This window comes from Mastigoproctus giganteus, chromosome 12, assembly GCF_048544385.1.
Source record: "Mastigoproctus giganteus isolate SK-2022 chromosome 12, ASM4854438v1, whole genome shotgun sequence".
NCBI classification, from domain to species: Eukaryota; Metazoa; Arthropoda; class Arachnida; order Uropygi; family Thelyphonidae; genus Mastigoproctus; species Mastigoproctus giganteus.
The window spans coordinates 112,216,165-112,233,220 of NC_143586.1; the positions used below are offsets into that span (position 1 = coordinate 112,216,165).

Consider the following 17,056-nt stretch of genomic DNA (forward strand, 5'->3'; position numbering starts at 1 on the left):
CCGGCGAGGTAAATATCGTATGACAGATACAGTGCAGCAAAAAAGTATGAGGCCCTTGTGCTCTCTAAGAATGTACCAATACGGTTAAAAATAAATGCATTTTTAACACCCCTCCGCGCCACCAGTAGATTTTGCGCAAGTGAAAAGAAAATTTCACATGCTCAAAATTTAAAGCATTACACAAACTCAAAGATTGAGCATGGGGCCTTTAGGGGGGGAAAAATCAGACATCTTTCCTCTTACATAATCAAATTTAACCTAAATTAAACAAAAAGTGTGAAATATAACAATGTGTTCAACATATAGTGTACAATACATAAATATTGTTGTCTGAGGATAATTACTGTTCATGTTTTTACACTTTTGCACATGACAACCTTACCTGGTTGGAGAGACAACAACAACAATCTTTGCAGCAAAAAAAAATTAACACAGTAAAAAGTGGTAAGTGTTCTTGGAGAATTATGACAGTGTCTCTTGGTTTTACACATTTCTGTTTATTGATTGTGCTGTAGGATGTTCTTTTTGTTCACTATTGTTGGTTCTGGACCATCAAAGTTCTGTCGTATTGGAGAAACTATCTTTCATTATCTGAAGAATCGGTAAGAGTTCATCTCCTCTGGAACATGGAGGATGTAGGTGATGTGTGACATCCATCACCATTCGATGCAGTAACATGACATGAAACAAATAGAAGTACAAAAGTATTAATATCTGTCCTTGTTTCTAATATTGTTTACAAAATGTGATGTATATCTAACACAAAACAGAATTCACATCTATGACAATTAACAACCAAGACAGTACATTGTATATATAATGTTATTTCAACCTTTGTGTAATTATATATTTAAGCTAAATTGAACGTAGATTAGCCATCCCTTACAATACATAGTCAGGGTTTAATACAAAAAAAATGCTTAAGGAACAAACAATTACAATGGCTACATCCACAAAAATATAAAAGAAATAAAGAGTAACATATTAGATTAATTGATAAGTAATTGTCCCTGAGATTATATAACTATTTATGCAGTATAATAATAATCAGTGCATAAATACTTCTGACAGATGTTGCACTTCTGTCAGTCACTTCTACACCTGTTCAGAAATTGTACAATACTAATGTCTGACATTCAATGGTTATATATGTCTAATATATATATATAGAGCTAAGATTACATACATGATAATTCAATACTGCAGTAACATAAACTAGTTACAAACTGTGATTATTATGAAAACATATTATGTGATTGTTCTATATTGACTTATCTACATTCATATGATATCAATCACTCCCTTAATATCATCCATGATGGAGTTCTCAATAGTAGGTAAACTTTATTTGAAAAAATTTTACTTACGGAACTAAAAATCTGATTCATATTGTTTCACCTCCTTATCTGAGAGTAAAACTGAGAGGTGTTTTTTTTTTTCAAAAAGCTGGAAGATGGATCCTAAGTTTGGATCTTGAAATTCAGATGTTACCTTCCTTTCACTTAGTCTTTTCTTCAGGAAAAAGACAAAACAAGTAGCACCTGGGTGGAACCAGCCGTTCCCAGGACAATTGCTTCACCTCGTCCCCAAAATGAAAGAACCAAATATGATTTTTTTTTTTTTTCTGGATCCAATCACCTGAACTTAAATTTTAGCTATGCAATGAGAGAGAGAGAAAACAAAAGTGACTAGGGGCTTACTGGCCATGCCCTAGACAAAATGCACCCTTCCTCTCTGCATTTAATCCTGTATAATTTTATAAACTTGATATGTTTGTGCAAAAAAAATAGTAATGTCTGTTCAATAGAAATATTCCATCACTGGTCATATTTGATCAGAAGCTGTAGTGCTAATCTCCTTTTACTCCCCTTTTTCTTTTTTTTTTCGGATAATGATTCTTACTTTACATGGAATTTAGGTTTTTTTTTTTTCTTTCCTGTGTTTCCACCATCATCATTCAATACTCTGTGCTTGTTGCTCCATCCATTTACACAACTGCTGATAAAACATACTGACAGAATCCAACAAAAATGATCAATATCTTCACCTCTATGGTTACGTTCTTTGATCCTTTGTTTGCCATAACTTCGCTTATCCCCTTTTTTTTTTCTCATTAAGGTAACCTTTTCCATATGGTGAAAACTGGGCTTGCTCACCAGTCAACACATGTCCCACTGTGTCTAACCTGATCCACGTTTACATTGGTGGCATCAAACACATTCTGTAGAAAATAACTGGTGGGTTCCTAACAATCTACGATCCAACTCTGCTAGCCAATACGATTCGGCTGCTAGCCTCTGACATATACATAAGGCCTGCCAATTACACTACATATAAATACAGAAAAGAAATGTCACTCTCATGTGCCTCTCCTGTTCCAACAAAGAAAAATTGTCCTGTTCCTTCAAGACAGAGGAAACACAATAGTGAGCCTCCTCCCACACTGCTCTTTCATTCTTCAGGGTTTCTATCTTACCATTTCTCTCTTTTTTTTTTTTCTTAATCTCTCCAAGCATCTCTAAGTGCGCCTGCCCAATCAAATCCTTCGCCTTCAACTCGTCGGTTTAACCTCGCTGCCAGTGGCGCTCCTAGCATCCACTGAAAGGTCCTATCCACCATACTTGGCTGTTCATCTGGGTCTGCAGTTCTCTGTTCTTCACTATTTTGATCTGGAGGTTCACTCCTCTGATTCTCTGTTCCTATGGTAGGATAATTTTGTTCTGCCTCATCTCTTCTAACTGGAACTGACTCGGGCACTACTTCATTTTGTGGTGGAGAGATACTAGACACCACAGGAGGGGGGTGAGTCACACGGCTACGTAAGTTGTATGTGTGAGACTGGGTGGGTACCTGTGTAATTCTGTCTGAACTTCCAGACGGCTCTGTCCTCCACTGATTCCTCGATGGGAGAGAAGACAATGGGATTGATACAGGCAAACTCACCGTTCTATCTGGTTGTAGTCTCACAGGTCTGGGGTGTATTGGTGGAATCAACGCACATTCTTCTAATATGGGCTCATCAAAGATCCAAGTTTCCTTCGGCACTGTCTCTGTATATGTTTGATCCAGTGATTCATTATCTTCGGGCTCTTCTTCCTCTCCTATTCTAAGTTCGGGAAAAACTTTCCGATCAACAACCTTTGTCAACCGATCCACATGCACTATCTGCCTGTCCTTTGGGTTATACAGATTTTGTATCTCATAATTGACCAAAGAAGTTTGACTAGTTACCCGGTATGGACCTGAGCTTAATCGGGCCAGTTTCTTCGTAGTACCTGTCTTTATCTTAGGTGTGAACAGGTAAACTAAACTTCCAACACGAATATTTTTATCTACTGCCACAGCAGCTCTGCGTTCTTCTTGTTTCTGTACAGCCTCCTCCGAATGTTGAGACACGATCTCATAAGTCCTTTGGAGACGTGCACACATTTGTTCTGAGTAGTTTTCTAACGAGGCATAGCTCCGTCTGGTTTTTCCATGCCATAGGTCAGATGGTAGCACCAAGTCTCTGCCATAGATTAAGAAGTTGGGCGATTCCTGAGTAGCACTATGGGTTGCTGCATGGTACACAGCTATCGCCAATGGCGTCATTTCATCCCAGTCTGATTGAGCCTCATTTATGACATGCGATAAAATATTTGCTAAGGTGCGATTTAGACGTTCTACTTTGGCATTTGTTTGAGGATGATATCGGGACGTATGAATTTGGTGAATGTTCAACTTCTCACACACTTGTTGTAACAATGAAGACATGAAATTTGTGCCTTGGTCTGTAAGAATGTACTTAGGAATTCCATGCCTAGCGACCACATTATTAATAAAGGCTGTAGCAACTTCATCCGCTTTTTGAGTCTGCAGTGGGACCACTTCGGCATAACGAGTAAAGTTGTCAACTGCCAACAGCAAATACTTGTTTCCTTTCAGTGTCATTGGGAGAGGTCCCAAAATATCTAAAGACACCCTCACCCAAGGGGCGTTTTCGACTGGGACTCTCATCAGAGCCGCTTTAGCTTTAGGATTATAACCTTTTCGTTCCATGCAAGATGGGCAAGATTCAAGATAATTCCGGATGTCTGCGTACATGCCTGACCAGAAAAAGTCCCTTTTAACTTTTTCCAGTGTCTTCTGTAACCCTAAATGGCCTCCAGAAAGTAAATCGTCATGGCATGATTTTAAAATTTCCCCCTTTAGACCTTCTGGAACGACTAACTGTTCATTTGGGTCTTCTCGGGTGTTTCCAGAGCCAGACAGAGTATAGTGGTACAATAATCCATCATTACTCATATAAAAGGAATCTGGCACTCTTGTTGATGCCTGGAGTGTTCCTTCTAGCGCTTCGATTAATTTCCGCAAGATCGGATCTTCTCTCTGTAGAGTTTTGATCAAAGTTCTGGTTTGATTTTGAGGAAAAATCACTGGTTCCTGATTTGCCTCTGTTGATATTGGAGCGACTACCTTCATATTTCTTTGTTTCCTGTGCTTTTTCTGTGACTCATCTTCCTCTAACACAGGTCTAGAAAGGAAATCTGCATTTGAATGAACTCGACCAGGGCGGTAGACAATTTGAAAATCGTATTCTTGCAACAACATGCTCCAGCGGGCTAATCTAGGCGATGGGTTCTTTAAATTAAGCAAAAAACTCAATGGTTGATGATCAGTTATTAGTGTAAAGTGATTTGACACTAGAAAAGGTTTAAATTGCATGACTGCAAAGATTATAGCCAAGGCTTCTTTCTCAGTAGTACTGTAGTTCAATTCTGACTTTTTTAACAGTCTAGACGCATAAGCTACTGGCTGTCTAGAATTCTCATCTATCTGTACTTCTAAGCATGCTGCGACACAATATGAAGATGCATCAGCAGATACCACGAAAGGTCGGGAAAAGTCAGGGTAGACCAACAAAGGTGGGGTGGTCAGAACAGTCTTTAACTGGTTAAAAGCCTGCTGCGTTGAGCTGTTCCAGACGAATGGTGTTTCTTTCTTCGTCAAATTTGTTAGAGGTCTCGCAATCTCTGAAAAATTTGGAATAAATTTCCTGTAAAATCCTGCCATTCCTAGAAAAGATCGCACTTGTTTCGCAGTTCTTGGGGGAACTGCATCTCGAACAGCAGCCACGTTGTCGGGATCGGGGCGAATACCTTCAGAATTGATTAAATGCCCAAGGTATTTTAATTGTTCTTTTAGGAACTCACATTTCTTAGGTTTTAGCTTAAGGTCGTATTCTCTCAGACGCTGGAAAACCTTTCGCAGCTTCGAAAAATGAGAATCCAGGTCGGACGAAGCAATAATTATGTCGTCGAGGTAGGCGAAAATGGATTCCTTCCCAAGGTCATGAAGCACCAAGGAGAGGGCCCTTACGAACGCAGAGGGCCCGTTCTTCAATCCAAATGGCATTCGGGAAAATTCATACAAAGATTCCCCAGTGGTGAAGGCGGTTTTGTGCCGATCAGCTGGGTGCACCTCAATTTGGTGGAAACCACTTTGCAAATCGAGCGAAGAGAAATATCGCGCCTGACCAAGAGTTTGCAGTATTTGATCAATATGGGGGAGAGGAAAGCAATCAGAGAGAGTCTTAGCGTTCAATCTCCGAAAGTCCACACAGAGTCTGTAACTAGCATCTCGTTTCTTGACTAAAACAATTGGCGCCGCATAAGGGGAATGGCTTGGTTGTATGATGTTGGCTTCCAAAAGTTCATTTACCTGCCTTCGAACTTCATCTTTTAACAAAAATGGAACTCTATAAGCTGTCTGCTTGACCGGTATGTTATCAGTCAGTCTAATCCTATGCTTTAACACCTTCGAGTTTCCTAACTGAGCTAGTGATTTAGCGAAAATATCTCTATACTCATATAACAAATCGGACAGTTTATGCCTTTGATCATCTGTCAAGTGATCGAGGTCAAAGTCTTGCAAAGTCACCGGAGCTGTAGTTTTCTCATTAGCTTCCTCACCTGTAAAAACAACTGTATTATCCCTAACACCCTCAAGACTAGCAATATTCATCCCTTTGGGAAGGTGGAGGGGTTCATTAGTCAGATTGGCTACAAGAACAGACACTCTGCCATCTGGACCTAATCTGTCTATTGAGCATTTGACTGCTAGGTCATCACGACCTAAGTTAGAGTTAGGTTCTGTCAACACTAACTGTTCGGCAGAAGCAGCAAGATGGTTACAAACAGCCGTTACTACTGTTTCTGATGAGGCGGGGATCAAATGTTTGGAAGTTAATTTGGCTACCGATGGTTTTAAATTCAAATACTGGTCTCTTACGCCTTGCTCCTCGCTACCCTCTTCCCTTAAGCAAATGTTCAAAGGGGCAGAGTGTATAATTCCCTTACCCAAGTCTAATGTAAACGAAAATCGCCTTAAAATATTTAATCCTAAGATTACATCGTACTGGTCCTTAAAATTTCCTGAAGCTACCAAAATCTTATCCCGAAAAGTTGCCTGATCTAACTTAAAATTTACTGTAATTTCTGTATGTATTGGAACCACATAACCTGAGACTCCAGTTACAGTTAAATCTGGACGTCTGGGATTCAATGATCTATCATGCTTAATTTTATTAAATAAATCTGTGCATAAAAGCGATACACTTGCTCCCGTGTCCACCAAAAACTTGGCTGGGATGCCTTGAACGTACCCATTAACTAGCGGCAGTTTGGCATCATTATTTAATATATACACCCCATGTTGTATATTTCTCTGATAGGCATAAGATTTATCGAATCTATGGAAATTCTGGCGAGGGGAAGCGGTTTTATTGCGTTGGAAGTTCCTTCCGTTTCGCACCATGTTCCTTCTTTGTCATAAATACCTCTCCCCATTTTGCCTATAGTCTACATGATTTGGTGATCTTCCCAAAATAGATCTGTGCTGAGTTTGATCAAAGGTACATTCATCTCTGGGTGTTCCCCTTCTTTCCCTTGTAAATGAGCTCATATTATCCCTATTTCGATTGTTATTATAGATTTTATCTGTTAATGTATCTCTATTTCTATTAAAATTACTGCTCTTTCCATTAACATAGGCTGTCCCATTTTTTGGCACTGCAGTGTATTCGCGCGTCGAGTGCCAATCATGCCGAGAAGGAGAAAAATTCTGCACCGGCCGATAATTACTTGAACGGCCGCAGCCAGCAAAACGATTCTGTCCCTGCTCCCTAGCGTCTATGTGATTCGGTAACCCATGCTTCCGGTCATAATTCGGTTCTCCATAGCGTCGGTACTCGTGATTGTTGACCCCATTCGTAGCATATCCTAGCAGCGCCCTTCCTGACTGTGAATGCCTTACGGGGAACGCTACGCGATCGTAGAAAGGGGGGAATGCATAAGTTTCAGTATTAAAATTTTGGCTTGGATGATACCTGTTATTATCTGCGCTTTGTGTTTTTAAATTATTATGTGTAATATTATTTACAGCTAGTGTATGTAGCGATTGCTGTAGGTCTTTTATCTGGTCCTGTAATGGCTTAATGATTTCTTTAAGATAGTTTTCTTGTTGGTCCCATATTTCTCCATCACTGTTATTCTGACTATACATGGCATTAATTGACCTGTGTTTTGTTTCTGTAATAAGTTCGTTGGTTTCCTCTCGTTTCGCCACTGTAATTGCTTGTGTGAAGGTGAGAGGATTTTGTGAAAGAACCAGCCTCTTGATCTTATTTGAAACGCCCCTGAGAAATTGAGCCAGCATTGCCTGATCTAATATTGATAATGCCTCTGGCGACTCACTTTTCGTGTTAAACGCTAAACGGGCCAAATTTTTAACCCTCGTAGCAAAATTTGCTACGGTCTCATTAGGCAATTGTACAGCATGTGAAAAATTATGTAGACATGTCACACTAGGTTCCGTTTTTTCGAACTGAGCCAAAAATGCATTTTTAAACACACTATAATCTTTTTCTTTACGTAAGTCTACAGAATTTGCGAGGAATTCCGCAGCAAGAGAGCGAACTTTGGACTTACAGACAGCTATTAATTCGCAATTTCCCCAAAGTGCTAATTGTCCTACACTTTCTAGCATTTCAAAAAAATATTGAACAGACGGACCTTCATCTACTTTGCCGGAGAAAACTGGCACTAAACCCAAATAACCAGCAATATTTGCCAAATAAGGTCTGCCCATTTCGGGAGGGGGTTGTGTCTCCTGGGTTCCAAAAGGTGGAACAGAATTTTCTATACCTGAGGTTTGTGGGCTCTGTCCCTCCATTTTGACTTAATTAGTGTCTGTGTAAAATTAATGTCCCCCAAAATGGTGTGAAGCCTACCTTTCCGTTGAGCTGAAACAGAAATATATTCTTAATAATCAACAATTCTAAAGCAAAAGGTGTTACAACATGTAGCAACTCATTTTATTCTTAATTTTTGATAAATTTTCTAGTTTAAAACATTACAAGTTGCTGCCTGTTGTTCAAATGAGTGTTCCTGGAGACGTCTGTATTATTTGTACTGCTGTAAAAAAAATATGCCTATGACTAGTCTCTGTACACACAAAAATCAGTGCTGTCCCAATCCTTTCTATTAGAAGTACGTTCTCAGTCTACAACCATCAGAATCATTTACGGGCATTCATATAAATCGGGTTTTTCATCCCGCAAGGACACACTTCAATCCTGGACACAATTGGCACCAGTGTTGCGCAGGTCTTTTCTCCGTTGTAGTATAAACTTGCTAGGGTTCCAACAATTCTCAGTTATGGTGTGATGTGTCAGTTAGGAATAAATGTTCTTTGCAAGAGTTACACTAATATTTGCATCCGGAGAAACCTGGCTTTCATGTAATCGTCTAGCAGTTAGTTAGGACAAATCCCGTGTTCTGAAAACTAACCCAGATGGACGTTGAGCTAGTCTGCAACATCAAAGATTGCGTTGTGTGATTTTCACCTTTGACTCCTTTCTATTTGATTAGAATCAAAAGCGCCGCCTTAACAGTTCTTTATCAGTAATCCATTCAAAGAAATCATGTGTCATCAGAGAGTAATCAATAGGCAAAAATTAGCAAACAAAACATGGTTTATTAAACATACTAAATTGTTACAAAATACAGTTAGACAAAACAGTGTATAAGGCTTTAGTAAAATAGCCTTGAGCTTTTATACCTTTACATATTTAGGTAACCAACGGATTAATTAATAATGGTATGGGTTTGCAAATTGTTATGTTCTTCATGAACAATCGACAGCCAAAGTGCGTTCATACATCGCGTAGCTGACGAATATTACACCACATTGGTGGAACATGTAAGATTGTAGGCCATGATTAATATTCAGTCTTACTATTTAATTATAATATTCAGTTTTAATGTTAATTAGGATTATTCAGTTTTAATATTTAATTATAATTAATTCTAATTAAATAACGTCCGGTATTCATGTACAAGTTACAGTATCTATTAAATATGAAATGCTAAGTAAAATAACAAAACTCTCATCAAAGTATGAGTGTGCGTGAGGATCGATGTCTTTAAGCACATAAAAAATATATAAAAGGGGGGGATGGAAGTATGTTCGACTTAGCGCAATTAAGTTCTGTTTATAATTAAATAACGAGGGTTAACTTACCCGAATAATTCAGCATCGCCTCAGGAACTGTAGTTACCGGACAGTAGTTCATCTCGATTCCTTCCTATATCTCATTAACGAGTTTTTAGCCTTCTTCTTCTTCCGACTTTTCGTTTCCCCTTCTTAAGAATATTTTCTTCACATTCTAAAAAAGATTATCATTGCGACGGCTCTCTATCTTAACAAAATCCTAACTCAAACTCCGCTAACTGCCCTTACAAGTCACAGCTCTTTCACTGACCAACTCTCACTGTCCAAGGCTCGGCTCCAACTACCTCGAACTCCGACTTCAACTATATCCACACCCTAACTGTTAACCGAACTTCCTTCCCCCCTATTTCCCTTCTAGTTAGTTTCGTCAAACGGAAAAACATCTGGGGAACTGTATTTTTACAGCGTTCAGACTCAACCGAAAATCCGATTTATGAAAGTCGTTGAAAGAATTACATGTTTGTATGAGGTTCGCACAAAGCCAAAACGGACATAAAATCGTCTACTCCGACACAAGAAACTATGAAATAATAAACACTCTGCTGATGCCTGAATCAAACACAATACTAGTAGTGTTCTCCGAAAATGTAACTCCCCTGTTTTTTTTTATGACCAGTGCCTCGACTTTTCTGTTTTCGGTCAACAATACACTCGGACACTTGCCCGGTCCAACGAATAAATAACGTACGGCAGGCGTCGGACGGTGGTTTTGGAATTTCGTGGGTGCGGCTCTGCTCCCATGCGAAAGCGAAAGTAATTCTGCCTTCTCCAGCGAGGTAAATATCGTATGACAGATACAGTGCAGCAAAAAAGTATGAGGCCCTTGTGCTCTCTAAGAATGTACCAATACGGTTAAAAATAAATGCATTTTTAACAAAAGAAATCATTCATTGTCCTATTTTAGGGACACAGTCTTTTCGAAGTGTCATACAAAAATTTACATGTACAAAATTTACATGTACAAATTTACATGTATGATGTACACAACCATCATAAAAATGTAGATGAAACAAAGCAGGTCAAGCTTTGAACTAGCAGGTCATTGTTGATATAAGAGTAAGAAGTCATTTTTTCCCATGCTACTGAGAGCTGTCACATGTCAAACATACTTTACAACTGTCATAAAAATGTAGATGAAACAAAGCAGGTCAAGCTTTGAACTAGCAGGTCATTGTTGATATAAGAGTAAGAAGTCATTTTTTCCCATGCTACTGAGAGCTGTCACATGTCAAACATACTTTACTCGAACAACTTATATATCATACAGTATTTAGTATTACTGTAAATGGCTTATTACTATCATACTGCTCTCAAAATACTGATTTGAACATTTAATTTTGCAGGTTGATGATGAAGGGCTGCAAGATGAACCTCTTCAGATTAGGTAACATTTGTATTAAGTGTTTTTTTTTTTTTCCTCCTCCTGATTCAGCCCAAAACTATATCAGTTGTGCAGTTATTAAAAAAAAATTATATAATTTTTTCTTATATTCTATATTTATTTGAATTAAACATTAGAATGACTTTATTATTCAAGATGTGCATGTATGAGCTATGGTACATGTATGAGAATAGTATTTCCTTTTTAGTATATACAGTCGAAGCTCTATATGACGATCCCCCAGGGAATGAAAAAAATGGACATTATGTCGATTGTTTATAAAATCCCCAACAAAACAATTAAAAGATTGAATATTAAATTCTACTAACACAATGGTGTGTTCTGTTTAGCCTATAGAATCCCACTGCTGGACAAAGGCCTCCCCTGACTTATTTTGCATTTTGGTGACATTAGCATTAGTAAAAGCACATGATGCAAGAAAGCAAGCTAATATAGCATCAGCCAAAAAAAAAAACCCCTTTATTTCACCCATCCACTTGCTCCAACTGTCTGTCTAGTTCTGCCTTGAATCTATTTAAGCTATCAACTTCTACAGTGACAGATGGAAGTTCCAGCAATCAACCACCCACTAGCTAAAGGCAAACTTCCGCACATCTATCCTACAACTGTCTTTCCTCAATTTGAATTTATGCCCTCTCAGGCATAAATTCAAATTCTGAGCAAGAGGAATCCCATCAGCATTGAGCATGCTCAAACCATTTATTAATCTTGTTGCCCTTCTCTGTATTCATTCTAACAGCTCTATACAAATTTGTATCCTTCTTAAAATGAGGCCTCCAAACCTGTAAACAGTACTGAAGGTGTGGCCTGACCATTGCCACACCTTGAGTACTGTTGAAACAAGGGGATAATCACCTCTTTATCCCTGCTAAAAAAAAATCCCTGTATATCATTGACAAGACACCATGAGCTACTCCTGCAGACCATCTGCACTGCTCAGAAAACTTCATATCTGCCTGCACAATTACCCACAGATCCTTTTCACCCTCTACCCCCCCCCTTGATGTGGGCACCTGTACGTGGTGAGGGGACCTCCCAGTGATGCTGCTGGACTTCCAGACTAGCATCACTGGGATCCAATGCCCACAGCCCAGGTTCCAGGCTTACATCAATGGAATCCGGCGTGTTTGCCGTGCGCTGCGACCTGTGGAAATTCAGAAAGGGGGATCCTGGTGGTTGAGGGGGGCCCAGCTTCAATACACCACTTTGGCCCCTTCTTCGACAAGACGGGAGGTCCTGTAAGGCCCGGCTAGGATCAATCAGCTAGTAGGCTCGCCTGCGAGGGTCAACTGTGTCAATGCCATGCCCCTACCCTCATGGTCCGAGGGACAGGATTCAGGCTGGCGGCGGTGCGGGTATGGTGTCTGGGTAGCCCTGGCGTTTCACTCCCGAGCGCATTTATTGCATGCCGGGTAGTGGGCGTCCCTTTGGGCTCCATGGTGGGTGGGGAGCCCGGGCACTGAACCAATTAAAAAACTACATGAATTCTGATAAACTAATTTCTTCTAGGGCCCCAACCCGGTCTCTAACTGAAAATTTTACCGTAGACCAAGAGAATGTCACTTCTGCAAAAAGACAGAAAAAGGAGGTTATATCAGGTCCTACACCTCAGTTCCTGATAATTCACTCAACTAATGAGAAGCCTATAGGAAAAATGTCACCCTTCTTTATCCAGAAGGGTTTGGAAGGGTTGGCAGGCTCTCCTAAGTCTATCAAATGGCTTCGTTCGGGTGACGTACTTGTAGAAACCAGAAGTGATATACACTCAGAACAGCTCCTCTGTGCTACATCTATCGGGGGCAATGCCTGTCGCTATAACCCCCCACAAGACACTGAACTCATCCTGTGGTGTCATCGCGGAATGGGATCTGATGGATGTAACTGAAGAGGAAATCTGTTCAGAGTTAAAACCACAGGGAGTGACAACTGTTAAACGTATATCCATGCGTAGGGATGGAAAATTAGTTCCCACTAGAAATATCATCTTAACATTCAATTCACCAACTTTTCCTCATGAAATCAAAGCTGGCTATATTAACTGCCCGTGCGTCCGTATATATCCCAAATCCGTTACGGTGCTTCAAGTGCCAGAAATACGGACACTCACAGATGGCTTGTTGTGGAACCCTTGTATGTGCTCAGTGTGGTGCAAAGGACCATGAAACAACATCATGTTCAGCTGCAAAACCAACCTGCATTAACTGCCAAGAAGAACACCTGGCCTACTCAAGGGCATGCCAGAGGTGGAAACAAGAAAAAGAAATTCAGCGACTTAAGTCAGAGCTGAACATATCTTATCAAGAGCCAAGGAAAACGGTGAAACCTTTAAATATAAATAAACCAACCTACGCTCAGAAGGTAGCAGGGAGATGTTCCATCAGAACTCAGACCGAAATGACCATACCACCAAAGGAGTCATTCACTCCTATTGCTCGCTACTTGTTAAGTTCAATAAAACCCGCACAAAAGGACCAATCAGCTGCCACTCCAATATCTGTACCTCCTAGTGACCCACCAGTTAGAAAATCAGTTTCTGGAGAAAAGAATAAGAAATCTGACGTACATCCTAGTTCTCAGAAAAAAATGGATGTTGAGAAGAAGGAGGTACAGGAAGAAGCAGTCTTGGAACTCTTTACTGAGGAGGATATGGACACGGGGCTGCGTCCATACTTCCCCAGGAAGGATAAATCTAAGACTGACAAAAATAAGCCCTCAGCACATCGGAAGCCACCTGAAGGAACCACAAAGCCTAAATAATGGCTAAATTCCTACAATGGAATTGTCGTGGATTCTGGCAAAATGCAGAAGACATCAAGGCACTCCTGCAAAAGCACAAACCATTTGCTTTTGCATACAGGAGACTTACCTAAGGGCAAATGATGACCCCAGGATGCATAACGTTACTATCATTCGCAAGGATAGAACTGGGGGATGGCCCACTCATGGAGGAGTCGCAATCCTTGTGGGCAACCATACCCCTTTTCAGCATCTGCGACTTACTACCAGCATAGAGGCAGTAGCAACTTGAATAACAGTGGGTTTACTAACCGTTTGCTCTATATATTTGCCACCTGGTACTGCATCTGCCAGAAAGACCTTGATGATCTCGTAATGCAGTTGCCTCCCCCCTTTCTTACTTCTTGAGGACTTTAATGGACATAACACCCTGTGGGGTAGTGCTAGCATTAATAGAAGGGGACGAGTCATAGAGCATATGCTCATTGACAATGACCTCTGCCTTCTTAATGTGGGAACAAACACCTTTTTCCACATGCCTACCCATACATTTTCTGCCATTGATCTTTCTATCAGCTCGCCTTCTCTTCTCTCATCTCGTCACTTACTTGGAAGGTAGAAGGGAACCTGTATGGAAGTGATCACTTCCCTGTGATAACTACCATAATTACTGGGAGATCTTGTCTTCCTGTCAGGTTACCGCGGTGGAAGTTTGATCGAGCCGACTGGAGTGCCTTTCAACACCTGGCAAAATTTGACAACTCTGCAGTCAGTCAGGAGCCTATCAATGATGCAGTTACGTACATAACAGAAAATATTGTCCATGCAGCTACAACTACGATTCCAAAAACATCCACACGGTTTCCTCCCTTTCCAAAACCATGGTGGAATCCAGAGTGCACAGCAGCTAAAAAGGCTCAAAACAAAGCTTGGGGGATATTTCAACGATATCCTACCATGGTCAACCTATTAGCCTTTAAACGTGCACGAGCCAAAGTACGCTACATCCTCCGTCAGAGTCAAAAGAAATCGTGGATCTGTTTCACATCATCCATTACCCAGACGACCAGCACTAAGGTGGTCTGGGAAAAAATCCGGAAAATGAAGGGAAAATGCACAGCACACCCCTCATCGATCCTTGAATATAATGGATGTACTATTACAGACTCTACTGCAATAGCCAATGCTCTTGGGGAAACATTTTCTAACATCTCTGCAACATCATCTTAAGACCAGAAACTCCCCAGAGTTTCTGGTCTTAAAGCGCAACACTGAAAAACAGGCCCTTAAATTCACATCGAAGGGTTCCCACCCATACAATGGGCCATTTAATATCAATGAGCTGAAAACAGCACTCGCCTGTACAAAGGCTACCACTGTTGGACCAGACAACATCCATTATGAAATGATAAAACATCTTTCACCAGAATCCATGGACCGTGTGCTCTTCCTGTACAACAGAATCTTCCTTGAAGAGCATTTTCCGGATACCTGGTGCAAGGCAACTTTTCTTACTTTTGCTAAGCCAGGAAAGGATCCTAAATGTCCAAAAAACTATCGTCCTATTGCTCTGACCAGCTGTCTGTGCAAAATATTGGAGAGAATGGTCAATGCTCGTCTCTTATGGTATTTAGAATCGAACGACCTTCTCTCCCGCTTTCAGTGCGGCTTCCGAAGAAACAGGTCCACACTGGACCTCTTAATTAGACTGGAAACATCTATACGAGATGCTTTCCTAAAAAGAGAACACTTGGTGTCCATCTTCTTTGACATGGAAAAAGCGTACGACACAATTTGGAGATTTGGTATTTTAAAAGACCTTTACAACCTCGGTCTAAGAGGCCACCTTCCCATTTTTATTAAAAATTTTTTATCCTGCCGTTATTTCCAAGTTCGTGTAGGATCCTCCCTTTCGCGGCCCTTTTTGCCAAGAGGAGGGGGTACCACAAGGATCTGTCTTAAGTGTCACGCTTTTTGCCATTAAAATATATTCTATTTCTGAACAACTTCCTCCAACTATAAACAGTGCACTCTACGTCGATGACTTCAGCATATTCTCTCAATCATGCAATATGAGGGTTATTGAGAGACAACTGCAACAAGCTGTTGACCATCTTAACTCCTGGGCCACGGCCAATGGTTTCAGGTTCTCACCGGAGAAGACCTTTTGCGTACATTTTTGTCGCAAACATAACCTCCACTCTGAGCCTGAATTACGACTTGGACAAAGCACCATTCCAGTTGTATCAGAGGCGAAATTCCTGGGACTCATTTTTGACAAAAAGCTGACATTTGTCCAACACATTCGTCAGCTACGCACAAAGTGCACGAGAGGGCTTAACATTCTCCACTTTCTCTCTTCTACCTCTTGGGGTACAGACCGATGCACTCTACTACGTCTATACCGTGCACTTGTACGCTCAAAATTAGATTATGGGTCTCGGGTATATGCATCTGCCAGAAATAGTGCTGTTCATTGGCTTGACCCCATCCATCATCAAGCCATTCGTATTGCTACTGGTGCATTCAGAACATCACCTGTCCAAAGTCTGTATGTCGAAGCAAATGAACCATCCTTGTCGCTTTGACGAATGCAGTTGTCTCTACAATATGCCTTCAAGCTGAAGTCCCTGCCAGACAATCCCACGTGGACATCCGTTTTCAAGCCACGATGGGAAAATCTCTATAACACATGACAGACTGCCAATCGCTCATTCGGCATTCGTGTTCAAGAGCTACTCAAATGAGCTTAACATCTCGGTAGACAAGGTTGCTCGATCACCAAAGGAGCCCCTTCTACCCTGGCATGCACAAACACCAGCATGTGACTTCTCGCTCAAGATTGCGGCGAAATCTTATACTCCATCTTCTGTCTACCTTCAGCTCTATTCACAACACTGTGCGGAACATTCTGACTTCTTGCCAGTTTATACAGACGGCTCGAAGTCAGAATCGTATGTGGGATCTGCTGCTGTTTTTCCAAATGATACCATATCAAAGCAGATACTCCTTGACTGCAGCATTTACACTGCAGAGCTGCATGCTATAGAGTTAGCTCTAGATCACATAAGAAACCACCGTTACCAACAATGGTGTATTATATATGCCGATTCAGTGAGTGCATTACAGGCTTTATCAGCGTTGTCAGGTACTAATCATCCAACCCTGTCCCGAATTCAGCAGATAATATACAATCTCTATGCAAGTGGACTCGATATCCGCTTCTGCTGGATCCCCAGTCACATCGGGATTAGAGGAAATGATTTGGCTGACATTGCAGCCAAATTGGCAGCCCTGACAGATAATCTTGACCTGTTAGGTCCCTATACAGACTACAGGCAAGTGATCCGTAGTAACCTACAATCT

At 40.8% G+C, this 17,056-nt stretch overlaps 1 protein-coding gene across 5 annotated transcripts in view; it reads left to right on the forward strand.

Moving 5' to 3' along the window:
* LOC150077345 (C2 domain-containing protein 5) overlaps positions 1-17,056 on the forward strand; it is a 992,151-nt gene that overhangs the window by 136,531 nt on the left and 838,564 nt on the right. For all 5 annotated transcript variants that reach the window (XM_090386765.1, XM_090386767.1, XM_090386764.1 and 2 more), the window contains exon 4: positions 10,896-10,936. In XM_090386765.1, coding sequence (XP_090242891.1) covers positions 10,896-10,936 — 41 coding nt within the window. The remainder of the gene's footprint in view (positions 1-10,895; positions 10,937-17,056) is intronic.